Source organism: Natator depressus, chromosome 2, assembly GCF_965152275.1.
Source record: "Natator depressus isolate rNatDep1 chromosome 2, rNatDep2.hap1, whole genome shotgun sequence".
NCBI classification, from domain to species: domain Eukaryota; kingdom Metazoa; phylum Chordata; order Testudines; family Cheloniidae; genus Natator; species Natator depressus.
The window spans coordinates 32832046-32848358 of NC_134235.1; the positions used below are offsets into that span (position 1 = coordinate 32832046).

At 40.2% G+C, this 16313-nt stretch overlaps 1 protein-coding gene across 2 annotated transcripts in view; it reads left to right on the forward strand.

Annotated features, from left to right (window-relative positions):
- ANGPT1 (angiopoietin 1) overlaps nt 1–16313 on the forward strand; it is a 206673-nt gene that overhangs the window by 142890 nt on the left and 47470 nt on the right. For both annotated transcript variants that reach the window (XM_074943948.1, XM_074943949.1), the window contains exon 7: nt 11866–12032. In XM_074943948.1, the coding sequence (XP_074800049.1) occupies nt 11866–12032 (167 nt within the window). The remainder of the gene's footprint in view (nt 1–11865; nt 12033–16313) is intronic.

Here is a 16313-nt window from a genome sequence, read left to right on the forward strand (position 1 = left end):
GGGTAGCCGTGTTAGTCTGGATCTGTAAAAGGGGCAAAGAGTCCTGTGGCACCATATAGACTAACAGATGTATTGGAGCATAAGCTTTTGTGGATGAAGACCCACTTCGGACATGCATCCAACGAAGTGTGTATTCACCCATGAAAGCTTATGCTTCAATACGTCTGTTAGTCTATAAGGTGCCACAGGACTCTTTTCCGCTCTAACTGCGGTATGTAACCTATTGCTTAAATCAGCCTCTGTACCAGATGACTGGAGGATAGCCAATGTAATGCCAATTTTTGAAAAAGGCTCCAGAGGCAATCCTGGCAATTACACTTTGGAAAACCTAACTTTAGTAACAGCAAATTGGGTGAAACTGTAATAAAGAACAGAATTATCACACACATAGATGAATACAATTTGTTGGGGAAGAGTCAACACAGCTTTTGTAAAGGAAAATCCACAAGCATATGGACAAGGGTGTCCACAAGCATATGGACAAGGGTGTCCTAGTCAGTATAGTGTATTGGACTTGGAGAAAGCCTTTGAGAATGTCCCCACCAAAAGCTCATAAGAAAAGTAAGCAGCTGTGGAATAAGAGGGAAGGTCCTTTCATGGATCAGTAACTAGCTAAAAGATAAAAAGAAAAAAGAAAAGGAGTACTTGTGGCACCTTAGAGACTAACCAGTTTATTTGAGCATGAGCTTTCGTGAGCTACAGCTCACTTCATCGGATGCATAGCATATCGTGGAAACTGCAGAAGACATTATATACACACAGAGACCATGAAACAAAACTTCCTCCCACCCCACTCTCCTGCTGGAGAGTGGGGTGGGAGGAAGTTTTGTTTCATGGTCTCTGTGTGTATATAATGTCTTCTGCAGTTTCCACGATATGCTATGCATCCGATGAAGTGAGCTGTAGCTCACGAAAGCTCATGCTCAAATAAACTGGTTAGTCTCTAAGGTGCCACAAGTACTCCTTTTCTTTTTTCTTTTTACGAATACAGACTAACACGGCTGTTACTCTGAAACCTAGCTAAAAGATAGGATACAAACAGTAGGGATAATTAATCAGTTGTTTGCCAGAAGTGGGGAATGGGCAAAAGAGGATGGGTCACTTGGTGATTACTTGTTCTGTTTATTCCCTCTGAGACACCTGGCACTGGCCACTGTCAGAAGACAGGATACTGGGCTAGATGGACCTTTGATCTGACCCAGTATGGCTGTTCTTATGTTCAGTTTTCACAATGCAGAGAGGTAAAAATGTGTACTGTTGTTTTTTGTGTGGGTCTGGCACCCAGTCAGGGTACCGGTACTGGAGATATGCCACGCTCTCTGGGTTTCAAATTCTGCTACTTCTGTTGTAAGGCAATGCCTGATCGTGACTCTCACTGCCACTGCCCTAAGTGCTTGGAGGAGGCTCACACGAGCATGCAGTTCTAGTCAGCACATCTCAAAAAAGATATATTGGAATTGGAAAAGGTTCAGAAAATAGCAACAAAAATAATTAGGGGTATGAAACGGCTTCCATATGAGGAGAGATTTAAAAGACTAGAACTGTTCAGCTTAGAAAAGAGACAACTGAGGGGGAATATGATAGAGGTCATAACATTACAAATGGTGTGGAAAAACTGAATAGGGAAGTGTTGTTTACCCCTTCACATAACATAAGAACTAAGAATGAAATTAATAGGCTGCAGGTTTAAAACAAACAAAAGGAAGTACTTCTTCACACAATGCACTGTCAACCTGTGGAACTTGTTGTCATGGGATGTTGTGAAGGCCAAAAAATTGGGTTAAAAAAAGAATTAGATAAGTTCACGGAGGACAGGTCTATCAATGGCTATTAGCCACAATGGTCAGGGACACAACCCCATGCCCTGGGTGCCCCAAAACCTTCAATTGCTAGAAGCTGATACTGGACAACAGGGGATGGACCATTCAAAATTGCCCGGTTGTGTTCATTCCTTCTGAAGCATCTGGAATTGGCCACTGTCAGAAGGCAAGACACTGGGCTAGATGGACCATTGGTCTGACCCAGTATGGCTGTTTTAATAGGAATTTGCTGGCCTGCCATCTACAAAGAGCTTCTTTCCACCCCCTTCCAGGTTCAAAGATCACATCCTCAGCCTTCTCCCAAAGCCCTGTCAAACAAATGTGTTTTGTAGCATGCCTGGAAAGTCACCCATTTCTGCCTATTTCATACCCGGGGGGGCAGAGCAATTTCCAGAGTTCTTGAGCCCTCATGGAGAAGACACACCAGCAGCCCCCTCTTTTTTATAATGAGGGTGATCTAGCTTGAGTGCCAGTATTGACTACAAATGTGCCAGTTTGGCCAGGAGAGAGGCAGCCCCTCAGGTAGGCTAGTCAGAGGCTAGTCATAGCCAACACCTTAAATTCCATCTGGAAACCAATGGACAGCCAGTGTAGATCTTGGAGCACTGATGTCTTAGGCTATACGGAAGTCCAGGAAGCTTTGTCTACACCAGGAGTAACTGTTATTATGGAGTCACAGGCTGATGCTGTTGATGTCAATGGGAGTTGCACTCAGCACTTTGCAGGATCAGACCCTTAATTCTGATAGGAGTCTGAAGTTAGAGAGCCTAATATACTTTGTGTATGGGACACAGACACACACACACCTACAGGACAGCTGGAGAATGAACTTTACAGCCATCCGTTAACCTTACCATTTTATGAAAATCAGAGATATTTCCATTTGATTTGGTTTGAGTTACTATATTTTCTCTCTTTCCCCAAAAAATGAGCTAGAGGAAGTAGCAGGTACATCCAAAAGATGCAAATTGTTGACAAAATTTTATGCATGTGTGCCCAAATATAATCCCCAGATCTGGGTATATCGACTGGTGCCACAGTCACAAGGAGGGCACATCTCCCCTGTACAACAGCCCTCCCTGCCCTTGTGTCCCTTATAAAGATACACTGCAGTATTCTCAAGCAATACTCAAAAACTCTGCATTTTACAATTGTGATATTGCACTTCTCCTATAATATGGCCAGCATTGGCATTATTATAGCTGAGAGGGACAACTTTCAGCCTGGGATAGGACAACACAGCCATCCTCCTGCCAAATTTTGGCTGGGTGTGATGGTCCAGCAGGGAGGACAGTCTGAGGCTGCCATTGCCAATTCTATTTAGCTAACAAAGAAAGAAGTTGAAATTGACACTTCCTACCAGCAGGGGCCCAGTCTGATATAGCTGTGGCTCCTACCTACATCTGGCTTGGGTCCTTCCCAGACTGAACCCCAGCCCTGTAGGCTCTGAAAGTCTGCAGAGCAGTAGGGGCCTGTCCAGGACACGTGGGAACCACCAGGCACAGGGAGGCCACTGTGAAGGGAATTTGAGAAGAGGGGAAAGAAGATGGAAGGATTTGGAGAAGGGGGAAGTGACTGGGGAAGTGCCACTTGAGGAGACACTGAAGCTAAATCTACATTGCACAGTTAACCTGGCATCCAGGTCTCAGCACCCAGGTTAGCCAAGCCAGGGGCGAGCATTCCCACGGCAAAGCCATACCCACTTTGCTGTGTCCTCACCGTTTCTGCTCTCACCTGCATATGTCTGGAGGCTTAGCCCATTGGTCTATGTGCTGAGACGGCTGGGATTGTTTTCCTAATAAATTATGGGAGAACTTGTCTGTCATTTGTGGAGGATTTGTGGGAAGGGCATTGAAAGGCTAGCAGCACTTGAGTGATTTAGCCTGCATCCTGCCTGCAAAGTAAGGGGTTTGAGGGTGAGATTGGAGTCTGAGGGAAGGGGAGGTTCTTGCAGAGATGAGACTGGGATTTGAGGGCAGAACAGTCTTGGTTCTGTACTTGAAGTAAATGAGGCAGGGTTTTTGCAAACTATGTTAAAATCAATAAGATGATGGTAGTGAGCTAAGGATAAATGAGGGGAAAACAGTATGCTGCAACTTTATAAGTAGTATATTAATATATGTGCTCAAATTTCTCATGCTGGAGGCATTATAAATCGCTTATGTGTTGGAAAATTTATTTATGTTCAGCAAGTGGGGTATAAGACGTAAAAGTGATCCACTTCTTTCAAGTATTTACTAAAAAACTTGGGTTTTAGGAAATGAGTTTTAGTTCCTGGAATGTGGATCAGATATTCTCTGAGCATAGCCTTTTATGGAAATAAACCCCTCCTTGATAAAGAATTGTGTGACATACCACTTTACTAAATAAACATTTGTCTTTTTAACTGAAATGATTACTCAGATACTTGTCGCATTCAGTGGGTGTTATAGAAAGAGAAAGCGTGTTCGCATGTTCTCATTTCTCGTCCTGAGGAGAGAATCTAGTAGGATTTGTAGTGCTCAGTGATAGTAGGTATGGTATGAAAGTAAGTGGATGAGAGTTATGGTGGATATGTATTAATATGATGCTTTGTATGGTGATTGTTAACTTAGTTATCACCAGAATTTGAACCTGGGACCGCTGGAATTAAAGTATAACTTTTTATAGCTTGAGCTAAAGGACAGATTCAAAGCCTATTTGACTTCACTAGGCTTTGGATCAGGCCCAAAGCGCCCTAGCTGGCAGATATCACAGATTCATATCTTTTGAATCAAGTACAAAGGGAGATTTCTGCCACACTGGAAGCAAAATACATTTGTTTCCTTAATTTATAGTATATTTTTGCTACTGAATGGAAAGTTAAATATATTCTTTTGTTTGAATTCAGTCATGCTTTAATTATGCTTTAAAATCCTATCTAGCACTGTCCTCCCTGCACAAATTTTACTGGATAACATCTGTTTCAGGAATTGTGTTGATATGTGGCTATATATTCATGTGTCTACTTTGCCTACAATATTTCAATATGACACTATTAATGTATGTTAACAACACCCATGTGGTGGTCTTTTCAAATCAGAAAGAACAGGAAAAGTTCATTTATACAAAAAAAGTGTTAGCTGTTGAATAAAGCAAACGATTATGTATTCCTTACATGTTATGCATCTAATAAATTTTGTTTAATGACATAATGATTCATACCTCACCTTACTGTAGCTCCCGCTCTTCACTGGAGCACTGCAGATATTGATTGGATTACTTTTTGGTTGGTTTAAAAAAAAAGGTTAAACAACAGATCATAATGTTATTTTACAACTAAACTATTTTCTGACAACAAAGTAACAAGCCCAGTTTGCCTTTTTTTCACACGCCACACAAACTTACAGAGAGCCCATACAGAGCTCTCCCTTCTACAGAAATCCAGTAGTATCTGGGAAAGAGTATGAACAGAGTAGCCTTCTGTAGGAAGTGAGCTCTGTGTCCATTCCAGTTAAGCAGTATGGAAGGTAGCATTTAATGCAGGCCTGGGGAAGGGTCAGTAGATGTCACATAGGGATCTCGGAGGGTCAGCGGCTAATATTCCAACTAGGCAGAAGTAGCAGTTGTTGAAGATCTGTACTTCAAATCTGGATTTCTGTCCTTATGACCCCTGCATAAATTTTGTTTTCCCAGGCTTTGTATGGGAAGTGGGGAATTTAAGTTTTGATTAATCCACTTAAAATAAAAAGTTGTTGCTACCTAGCAAATGCTGCACACGTGACCAAGAGTGTGGGCCCCCAGGGTTCAAACCCCCGGGCTTAACTCGCGGTATTCAGTTCTGCACTGCGAGATGAAACTGACTTTCCAGTCTCATTTTAGTCATTCTAGAAGGTAAATTACAACGTTTAACTCTGAACACCCAAAAAAATATATCACAGTATTACTTTAACAAACTGTTTTATCAAAATATCTTATCTTTGGTGCTGTGAAGGACATTAAAGATACAACTACAGACCAGAACATAATTTTCAATCAGAAGAACGTTGTGCATAACCCAATGTGTTCGAAATGGAGAAGTCTACTGACCTTATCCTAAAATAATTTTCACAAACATTCAAAGTCCATTCCGTATTCTCAGCTAAGGCACCCGGAGCTGATTATTCTTTATGGCTTCTGGGAAGACATCCCCGCTGTAAAACACTGAATTATTAGATGTTTTCTTCAGTGAGTTGTCTGACAGGAGATGAACCCACAGGATATACTGACTGTGTCTGGTTTCAATTTTTGTTTTGTCTATAAAAAGTCAAAGCTTCCTATGAGCATTATCAGACAAAATAAATAAAGTAAGAGAGATAATTGTTTAATGAACTTGGAGTAACATGATTCAAGTAGAATACGCCTACAGATTTTGCCAAAGCTAATAAAACTCTTTTGCACCATACTTATTATTTTTGAATAAACGTCAACTTTGTGAATTCTGAAGGTCACTTTTAAAAGTTTTCTTGAATTCAGTTTCTTTGTACTCCTGACTGCTTTTGTTATTTTGACTCTGGTAATCACAGTGCAATCAGAGGTGAAGCAAGGCAGACCTTGGGTGGTATTTGTTAACTGGTGTAAATATTATAAAATATTATAATATCACCTCTGATTCCTAGTAAAATTGCTTTATGGATCAGTGCTGCAGTGAATTATTATGATTATTATTACGATTATTACTATTATTGCTTTTTACAAAGCAGTTGTGCAGTATATCAGAATCTATAGTATTTGCTTTGATATAGGACAGTAGTCACAAACATTTTTTTAATCAAATGTATGCAATGGTGTGCAAATAATTACAGGGAGTATTACATCATGTCATTTCTATGCTATAGAGACAAACATAAACTCACTGGCACTTACTCATGAGCCCTTTTCTTTCACTGAACTGGGAGTAACTTTTCCTAAAATACAATCTTTTCTCACATGTAAAGCTTCCATACGTGACATTTCAGCACCAGAAATACAGATTCACTGATGCTGAAATAATAAACAACGGTGTGGGACAGGTGGGCACTGCCAAATTTCTAACCTGTGACTTAAAGATCTCTATGTTAATTTATATGGATAAGTAATGTTTATACTTCAATCAATTAGATGGCTCATCGGCACTTAAAATGGTAAAGAGCAATTCAAGTACTATTGTTACTCTGTATTTCACAGCAACTTGCAGTGTTGCCAACTCACATGATTTTTGGTGTGTTTCCACATTCCCTGGAGTTATTTTATTAGGTGAGTCTCAGTTTTCATCTAAAAAAATAAGTAATAATTTCTCATGATTGCAGAGAATAACTAGAAAATGTGACCTGAGTGCACTCTGAAAACTCAGAACTTAGTAGGCAAATAAAAAGAATCTGACATTTACTATTTAGTTAAAGTCTTGTGATTTTTTAGGCCAATCCCATGGTTTTGGGGGCCTGACTTGTGGTTTTTAAATGCTTGGACTTGGCAATACCACATTTTTGCTCCACGCACCAAAGTCCTAGGTTTTCAAATGCGCCATGCAAGATTTCTAAACCTACATCTTTAGCCATATGCATGTCATGCTTCCGAAGGGAATCTTTGTCTTCTATTTGTGTCCCTAGCTGTGTAATGCTTTGCTGTACAAAAGAAATGCAAAACAGCAGACAGTTTAATTCCCAAGAAAACCCCATCCATCACACCCAGTATTTATTATGATGGTTTAATTAGTTAGGATTTATGGATTATTTAAATTACCGAGAGAAATGTCTTGTATGAAGTGAACATATCTTATTCAGCATGGCTTCAAGAAGACCTTCTCTAATAGATCAAAAATATTAAGCAGGTCAGGCTCAGTAACACAATTGATCATTTAAATGATCCTGAGATTTCTAATCTAACTTTTGGTAATACATTACTATATGTCTTTCTAATAGGATTCAGCTTCTGAAAACTAATACGACCACCTCTTTCTTCTCTTTTTTCTTCTTTTGCCCTTCCATTAGCTTCTATTGCAACTTAATTTCCTCCAGTCAGGAGAGCAAACCACTGAGCAATAGATTTTCATTCCAATATGATGTCTAACGTGAGAGGAGAGAAGGACGTGTAAATCCTTTCCTACTGTGAATGTGAAGAATTACAGTAGAACCTCAGCATTTGAACACCTTGGGAATGGAGGTTGTTCTTAACTCTGAAATGTTCGTAACTCTGAACAAAATGTTATGGCTGTTCTTTCAAAAGTACATTGACTTAATACAGCTTTTAAGCTTTACTACACAGAACAGAAGGAAAATGCTTCATTTAACATCTTAATTTAAATGAGACAAGCATAGAAACAGTTCCCTTAGCTTGTCAACACTTTTTTTAAACTTCCCCTTTATTCTTTTAGTAGTTTAGGTTTTACACAGTACCGTACTATATTTGTGTGTGTGTGTGTGTCTCCGCTGCTGCAAGATTGGGTACTTCCAGTTCCAAATGAGGTGTATGGTTGACCGGTCAGTTCATAACTCTGGTGTTCATAACTCTGAGGTTCTACTGTATTATTATTAAAAAACAACTTTATGGTGCCTTGAGTTTACACAGATCCAGAATATAAAAAAGGGATATGTTCCATGTCCTGAAAAGGCTACAACCTAAATAAGATAAGACAAGATACACAAACATAAGTTACAAAATAGAGCAACTGTTCAGAACAGATCATGCCTTGTGGTTATTAATTATGAGCAAAAGGGAGAAGGGATTTCCTGAAGAGGTCTGTTCCAAAGAGAGCTCAGAAGGAGGATAGTGTGTGCTCAGTGAACAATAGCAAGGATAACAAAGAAACAAAAATACAAATGTTTTGGATAAACCCTAATGTTGCAAGGCATAAATCAATCACTAACTAGTGGGGTTAGAAAGAAACATTGCTTGTGGGAAGGCTGCTCCATAACTGTGCACTGCAGAGTTTACTGCACCTCCCTCTGAAGCAGGTGGTGCTGGCCACTGTTGAGACAAGACACTAATGAAGAAGAACCACTAGTCTGATTCTGTATGGCAACTCCTGAGTTCCTAGAACTGGGATATTGTCCCAGGTGTAGGAGCTAGAAAGGAAAAAGCCAAGACTGTGAGAAGGAGGGTAGGAAAGAGAAATAAGGAGAGAGGATTAAGAGCAACATAAAGGAGAACATGACAGAGATAGGTGGGGATGCAATTATGCAAATAAGGGGAAGAAGCTTGTATTTTATTTGGTAAAATATACGTGCCAATAGTGTGGTTGAAGCAGTAGTTAAGGACAGGCACTAAGGTCAGGCTTGAGTATTGGGAGGAGAGAGGCCAGAAGGTTGGGCAGTAGTAAGTAGAAGATTACAGTAATCAAGGCAAGCAATGAGGAATGTGGGAAAGAGACAGATTTTGGAATGATTAAAGGGGAGGACTTTCTGAGAGATGATATATGGGGTGGTAGAGGAGAGAGAGAGAGAGAACGGTCTCCTTTAAGATCACCATGTCATTCCACTTATTCCATCTGTAAGACTGACTGTAGACTACTCGACTTTGTTTCTTAAAGACTAAGCACTTCATCCCCATGATTCACTTGATCTCCACTGAGGCAAGAGTTCAGAATCCCAAAGTTCAACCTGAGCAAATTTCTTCCTGATACTCCTGAGCCAGTCTCAATTAGCCTATAATACCAGTTGGCTCAGTCTTCTGCTCAAATAGCAAGTGGGTACTGGTAGATTTTAAAAGAAAGTGAGTGTTGCTGAAAGTGTTTTATAACATGCTGTAATTATTGATAGGTGATCCAGTTTGGGAATAATCAGAAATCCCTCCCTGCATTCCCAGAACATTGACATATCTTTTAGACCCCATCTCAATCCTTTTAAGCTTAGAATCACAGAATATCAGGGTTGGAAGGAACCTCAGGAGATCATCTAGTCCAACCCCCTGCTCAAAGCGGGATCAATCCCCAGTTTTTTTTGCCCCAGATCTCTCAATGGCTCCCTCAAGGACTGAACTCACAACCCTGGGTTTAGCAGGCCAATGCTCAAACGACTGAGCGATCCCTCCCCCCAATAGCTGCTGAACTATTCAGATAGGTTTTATTTTTCTTTAGGAGTTTGGTTTTGGAACATCTTTGCACTTCCCGAGTGAAATCTTAGCTCCATTGGAGTCCATGGGAGTTTTGCCACTGACCTCAGCGGAGCCGGAATTTCCCCCCGAGACATCAGCCAGGCCTGGAACCAGACTGTCGCAGTACAGAGAAAGAGGCTGCTCTCGCAGTATTTCTTTCTAGGATCAGAAGCAGGAGTAACTAAAATATCACTCAGCGCACAATGATTTGCTGCCAATCTTGCAGAAAAAAATCCCTTACAAAATTGTTCCCCATTTAGTCAATTATAACTCCCCAGTATCAGGGAAATCTATTCATGGTTCCTCATTTTGCAATAAATGCACTTTCTGGAGAAGTATACTGAGGCTGTTGATAGCAGAGCATATTGTTCAATTCATCGTCTGAGACTCGGGGAGGGGAGAGGGGTTGAAGGCCTATGGGCTAAGGGGAGAATAACTTCCTTTGAAAAACGGTCTGTGAAAATACCTGAGATTTGATGCTGTCTGGTCCATTCCAGAAACAAAACGGTGTGCTTCAGAAGTGTGGTTATGAGCCCAGGGTTGTAATCTCTGGCAGGGACAATTCAGCAATAGGGGGTGAACTTTGTCAGAGGCAAGAAAATCATCCAGTCCTTCATTCTATTTGGTGGAGGAATTTTAACCAGGGTCTTTCATAAGCCCTTCCTGGCATATCATTGTGAGAGAGCCATTAGGGTTCCATTTCTGTTTTCCCAACTCAAGAAGTTTGGACAAGCATGAGACAAGCCTGTGATTATCTGAACTGAACCTGAACACAAAACCGTCTCAGGTTTGTTCCTCACTGGCTGAACAGAACTGTGGTACTGTACACCACTTTTATTGTTTTAAGGGTAAAATGGTGAAACTGAGAGATCTCAAATGTACACAATTAATTACAAACTGTTGCCTAACTTAAATAACATTGGAAGTCATGGAATGGTGTCAAATATCAAAGAACAGAGTAACATGTGGCACAGAAATACTACACATAATACTTAAACCACAATTCATTGGGGGAAATTAGCTATACTCTTCATTTTATTCTCCCTTTTACTATATTTTGTATGGTTATTCAGTTTAGTTAGAAAGAAATAAGATAATCTGAATATATGGAAGGTGAATAGCACACGCAACCACCTCTTATTTATTAGTCATTTCTTCATATTTATAAAATAAATTTATAGCCCCACATGTTGTGGTCTGAGCATCGACCTTTAGGTTGAAACACAAAGTAATACCAAAGGACTGTTGAGGAATATAGCCACCTGAACCCACATCTTAACCCCACCTCAGTAGTCTGAGAAAAGATGGCCTGTTATTTAGGTTCAGAAGTTAACAAATCTGGACTCTGGTAGGCCAAGGGTGATATGGGTGAGTACCAAAACCAAGGACCAGCTCAGAGAACATCCTGCCCAGCACCTGTCCTTCATTTATATGGGAAGGCTCCAGCTCGAGCTCCTCTGTTGTTCTTAGTTGAAGCAATATGTTATGGCAAAAGAGACAATCTAGATCTCAAACCATTGAAGGCTTTTAAATTCAAAGCAACTGCATGAATTCCAACCTCAAGTTAATTGGTAGCCAGTGCCAAATTTAGGTGCATGTAGTCCCACAGCAGCACTTAATGGGCTGCAAAATATCTGCCGTCTTCAGTGTCTGAATGATCCCAAGGTGGAGGCCGATGCAGAGCATATAATAGTTGTCTAATATTTCAGTAGTAGACAAAGGAAATAACATACTACTTTGTCCTTTAAAGTGATTTTGCACCTGAAAACATGAACTAATTTTAAACCACACAATGTCCTTGCAAGGTATGTATTAATAGATCCATTATACAGATGGGCAAACTGAGGCATAGGAAGGTTAATTAACTTGCCCTTAGAGTATATAAGAAAAATGTAATGATAATTTTATAACAGTACAAATATTACACCAACATTAAGAAAAATAATTAAATTCAGTTATTTTACCAACTTTTTTCTAGGGTTTTGGTAGCCCATCTGGTGAACATTGGCTGGGAAATGAGTTTATCTTTGCAATAACCAGTCAGCGGCAGTATTCTCTAAGAATTGAGTTAATGGACTGGGAAGGAAATCGGGCATATTCACAATATGACAGATTTCATATAGGAAATGAAAAGCAGAATTTCAGGTAAGCACGTATTGATGTTCTGTTGCCATTGGGTATTAGATCTTGTTCACTGTTTGCAAGTGAAATAAGTGAAAGGATAATAATGCAGTATTAAGTTGCATCCAACTTTTAAATTAAGAGTAAAAATATAAACCAAAAATGCAATTTTCCAGAGATAGAAGTTGAGAGAGAAAGTATTACGTGTGACAACAAACTGTATGGCACAAGGGTCAGGACACTCTGAAATTTGTTAGCATTTGGTGAGCAATGGCCCTTATCTGGTAGCCTACTACCCCACCCTGAAAATCTTGCTAAGGAGAACAACCAGCCAGCACCCCTTGAGGACTCTGGGGAGAGGGTCTACTGTTGGTAGGTGTTAGGCCCTTGCCTCTACCCCAGAAGTCTGCAAAGATATAGTTAGGGGTTTCTGGACTCTGGAGGTTCCTGGGAGGGGAAGGCATTGAGGTTTTGTTACTTGAACTTCTAAATAAATTGGCAACCATTCATTGCCCACCACTGTGAACAGACCTTTCAGGTTCCAGTTTGTGTGGCCCTTAGTCTGTAAGGCTCATTTTCCAACTCGTATTAACAGTGTGGACTTTTCCACCGTCTGTCTAAGCAGGACTATAGCTCCCAGGACCCTGTCCATTCTTGTAATTTATTTCTAAGACTTCAAGCTTCAATTTTGCTTCAGTATTCCTGAAAGGGAGGAACCAAACTAAGATGAGATCCTGATTTCACCATCCAACAGATCCATTTAAAACTTACCACATTTTTTAGCATATCCAAAATCAGCTGTGCCTGCACAACTTAATCTAGACCGTGCTGGTCCCAATGATTTCATATCCATCCCTCACATCTTTTCTAAGCCTAAAATGTCTGCAGACCAAGCCAAGATCTTTATTTCTCTGGGAATGTTGGTACTTAAGTGTTATGGTATCTTAACCCTCAGCAACCAATGGAAGAGTTAGTATACTGTTTCTTAGCAAATTCAATGAGATACTGGGCACCTTAGGAGTTCCTGTGCTCAGCAACAGGTGATTTGTCATGCTCTGTCACACAGTTCCCTTCCTCTTTAATATAAGCTCCTCTCCTAAAACCCTGGGGTATTTGAAGAACCCCATTCCTACCATGGTCTCCATATGGGTTGGCTACACTGCCCCAAAGTTCGGACTATGGGCATGTGAATATCAGTGCACGCCAATGTGGTCTGCTGTCCCCCAGGTGCACACAAAATGAAAGGTTCCTAGTTTGCTTTAACGAAGTCCTCTTCACACTCAACTACATTAATGCAAACTAGGAACCTTTTAGTTTGTTCCCACAGTGTCCACATGGGGAAGTTACAGAGCAGCGCTTTGGTGTGCACTGCTAGTCATGCCCTGTAGTCTGAACTGCAGGGTAGTATAGACAGAGCCATAGACAGTTTACACTATCCTCACATGTATTTTTTTTAATTGTATGCATCCATGAACCACGGTCTATCTTAACATTTTGAGGATTTTACTGCTTGATTAAGCAAAAAAGGATACAGGTCCTTCAAAGAACTGATAAAGTTCTACCGCAGAAAATAACATTGAAGACTATAAATTTTACTAAAATCTCTCAAACTTTCAACCCAAGGTGCAGCTGCAAGTGAGGAGGATAGACAGAAGCTAGATTATATTGCAAAGGATTTCAATGCAGATGAAATAATAGTTCTATAAACCAATGGCTAGGCCTTGATAAGAATATTGAACATATTAATGTAGTAATACTACGAGTTATTATACCTTGAAAAAGCTATGAGTTTATTATACATAGTTGCAACTCCTCCACTTTTCTATCAGGACTTCCAATAGCACTGAGAAGGGGAGATCAGTAAAAAAGAAAGAACACACTAAAATTCAGAATCGCTTAGAGAGAATAGTAACATATATGACTTACGTGGTTTAAAACAATTTAGTAATAAAAAGACTACTTTCTTTGGGCAGAGAGTAAAGCCAAAAAGAAGGGAAATGCGTTTGAAATATATCCTGAATTATAAAAGGCAAAACATCCAGCAAGTGAAAGATCTGAGAGAAATGATGCATAATGTTCTTAAATTGTTGTCCAAAGGGTTCACATTTGGGTATCTAAAGTTAGACTCCTCAATCCATATTCAGTTGCCTAAATGAAAGTAGCCTAAGCTTCAGAAGTGCTGGGACACCACAATTCTCTTTGAACTTCCAGTGATGGAGAAGTTGCATCTACTTTGCACTTTCTCCTGATAGAATTCTGCATCTAAGTGGTACATGAAGCCTTACCTGCCCCTTTGAATATGTCAGTTGACATATTGTATCAAGGACCGGACGTTTCATTTACAATTCTCCTATGTAAAATTAGTCCCTGTGTGGAGAAAAGGATGCTACTGAAATCTCAAAGGACAGCTACAGGGAATCAAGACTGTTATTCATGATCTAGATAATTTGCTCTTTTATTTTATCAGAAAGAGTGGTTAGTGGACCTCATTAAGGTATAATAAATAATAATAATGTATAGTGTCTAATGGAATACGAATGACAGAGGCTTCAAGACTGGGTGAACTACTGTCAAACAGAAGAACTAGAAGGTATGAATTTAGGAGGAGGGATGGGCACCAAAAGAATTCAAGTGAAATTTCTTTAACTGAGATAACAGATCAAATACATTTAAAAAGAGCAGCAATGGGAGCAACCAATAAAAACAGTTTTAAAAAGAGTTGGACAAGTAATTGGAAAGGGAAAGTACTTGTGGTACAACTATTGCCTCAAAAGGAGGGGTGATCCCAGACATTCCTTTTTATCCTGAAAATGTCTGTACTATTCAGCTCCCAGTACTTTGCACCTTTCAATGAATTCTGCCACTTGTGAAATGAAACACCCTCCCGCATTCCTTTAATTATTATTGTTTATGGTAACACTCACGATGTGCTAAGCACTTCCCAGACATTCGAGAAGAGGCAGTCTCCCGCTCTGAGGAACTCTTCCTGTCAGGATGTAGACAGACAAGTAAAGAGAGGATCAATAAATAGGGATTGGTAATTTTTGTACAAGTTGTCTGGATTCATTGTAGGGGAGCACAGCAGAAGTGAGTCTTTAAGAGAGGTTTGTATAGGGGCTGGGCAAAGAGCTCAACCTATTTAGCTTAACAAAGGGAAGGTTAAGTATCTACATGGGAGAAAATATTTAAAAATGGGCTCTTCAGTCTAGCAGAGAAAGGTATAACATGATCCAATGGCTGGAAGTTGAAGCTAGACAAATTCAGACTGGAAAGAAGGCATACATATTTAACAGGGGGAGTAATAAACCATTGGAACAATTTACCAAGGGCCAAGGTGGATTCTCCATCACTGATAATTTTTCAATCTTGACTGGATATTTCTCTAAAAGATCTGCTCTAGGAATTATTGTGGGGAAGTTCTATGGCTTGTTGTTATACAGGAGATCAGACTAGATGATCACAATGGTCCCTTCTGGCCTTGGATTCTATGAATTGTGTGACATGCTCACAAACAGGGGGAAAAGGTGGGGATGAATCCTTGCCAGGTGAGGATAAGCAGGAAAGGGCAGAGTTACACAGGCTGAGATCCTCAAAGATTTGAAATTTGAAATCAAAGCGAGTCAGGTGCCTAATACCTAATACCTTTGAGGATCTGGGCTATAGAGCTTTGAAAGTACTGTCAAGAAGTGTAGATTTGATGAGATGGCAGCTGGGGAGCAGAGGGATTCGAAGGGAGGAGTAACATGATCAAATCAACAGGCAAGAAAGATGGCTGTGTGGCTGCATTTTATATAAACTGAAGGGGTGCAATGTGTGTTTCTGGGAGCTTAGAGGCAGACTGCAAATGTTCATTTAAATTTCATTTACATCTGTGTTGGGTGAGATTTTGCAGAGAGCTACTGACAGACCAACAGCTCTTGATAACTCTGTGTTCACTTATCTTGTGTGATGACAGAACCACACAGAGAATGTTATAAAGAGCCAGACTCTGTCTGTGACAAGGTAAAACAGCAGCCTGGAAAGGGTTGAAAGATCCCTGCCTATCACATGGCTGAGTGAAGTATATAAAGAGGAGGAAGGTAGGTACAGGATGTGGCAGAGAAAGTGTGTCCTCATTACCCCTGGGTGGCTGAGGCAGCAAAAAGCCTTTGGGGATTGGGACCTGCACATTTCAGTTGAGTTGTTTTATTTATTTAGAATTGTTTAAATCCTTTGTTTCAAATAGTAAAGTGTGCCCTGAGGAAAGGGGCTTTAAAGGAGTGGGCATGGCATTTGCTTCCCTTCCCAGCTGATGAAACGGCCCAC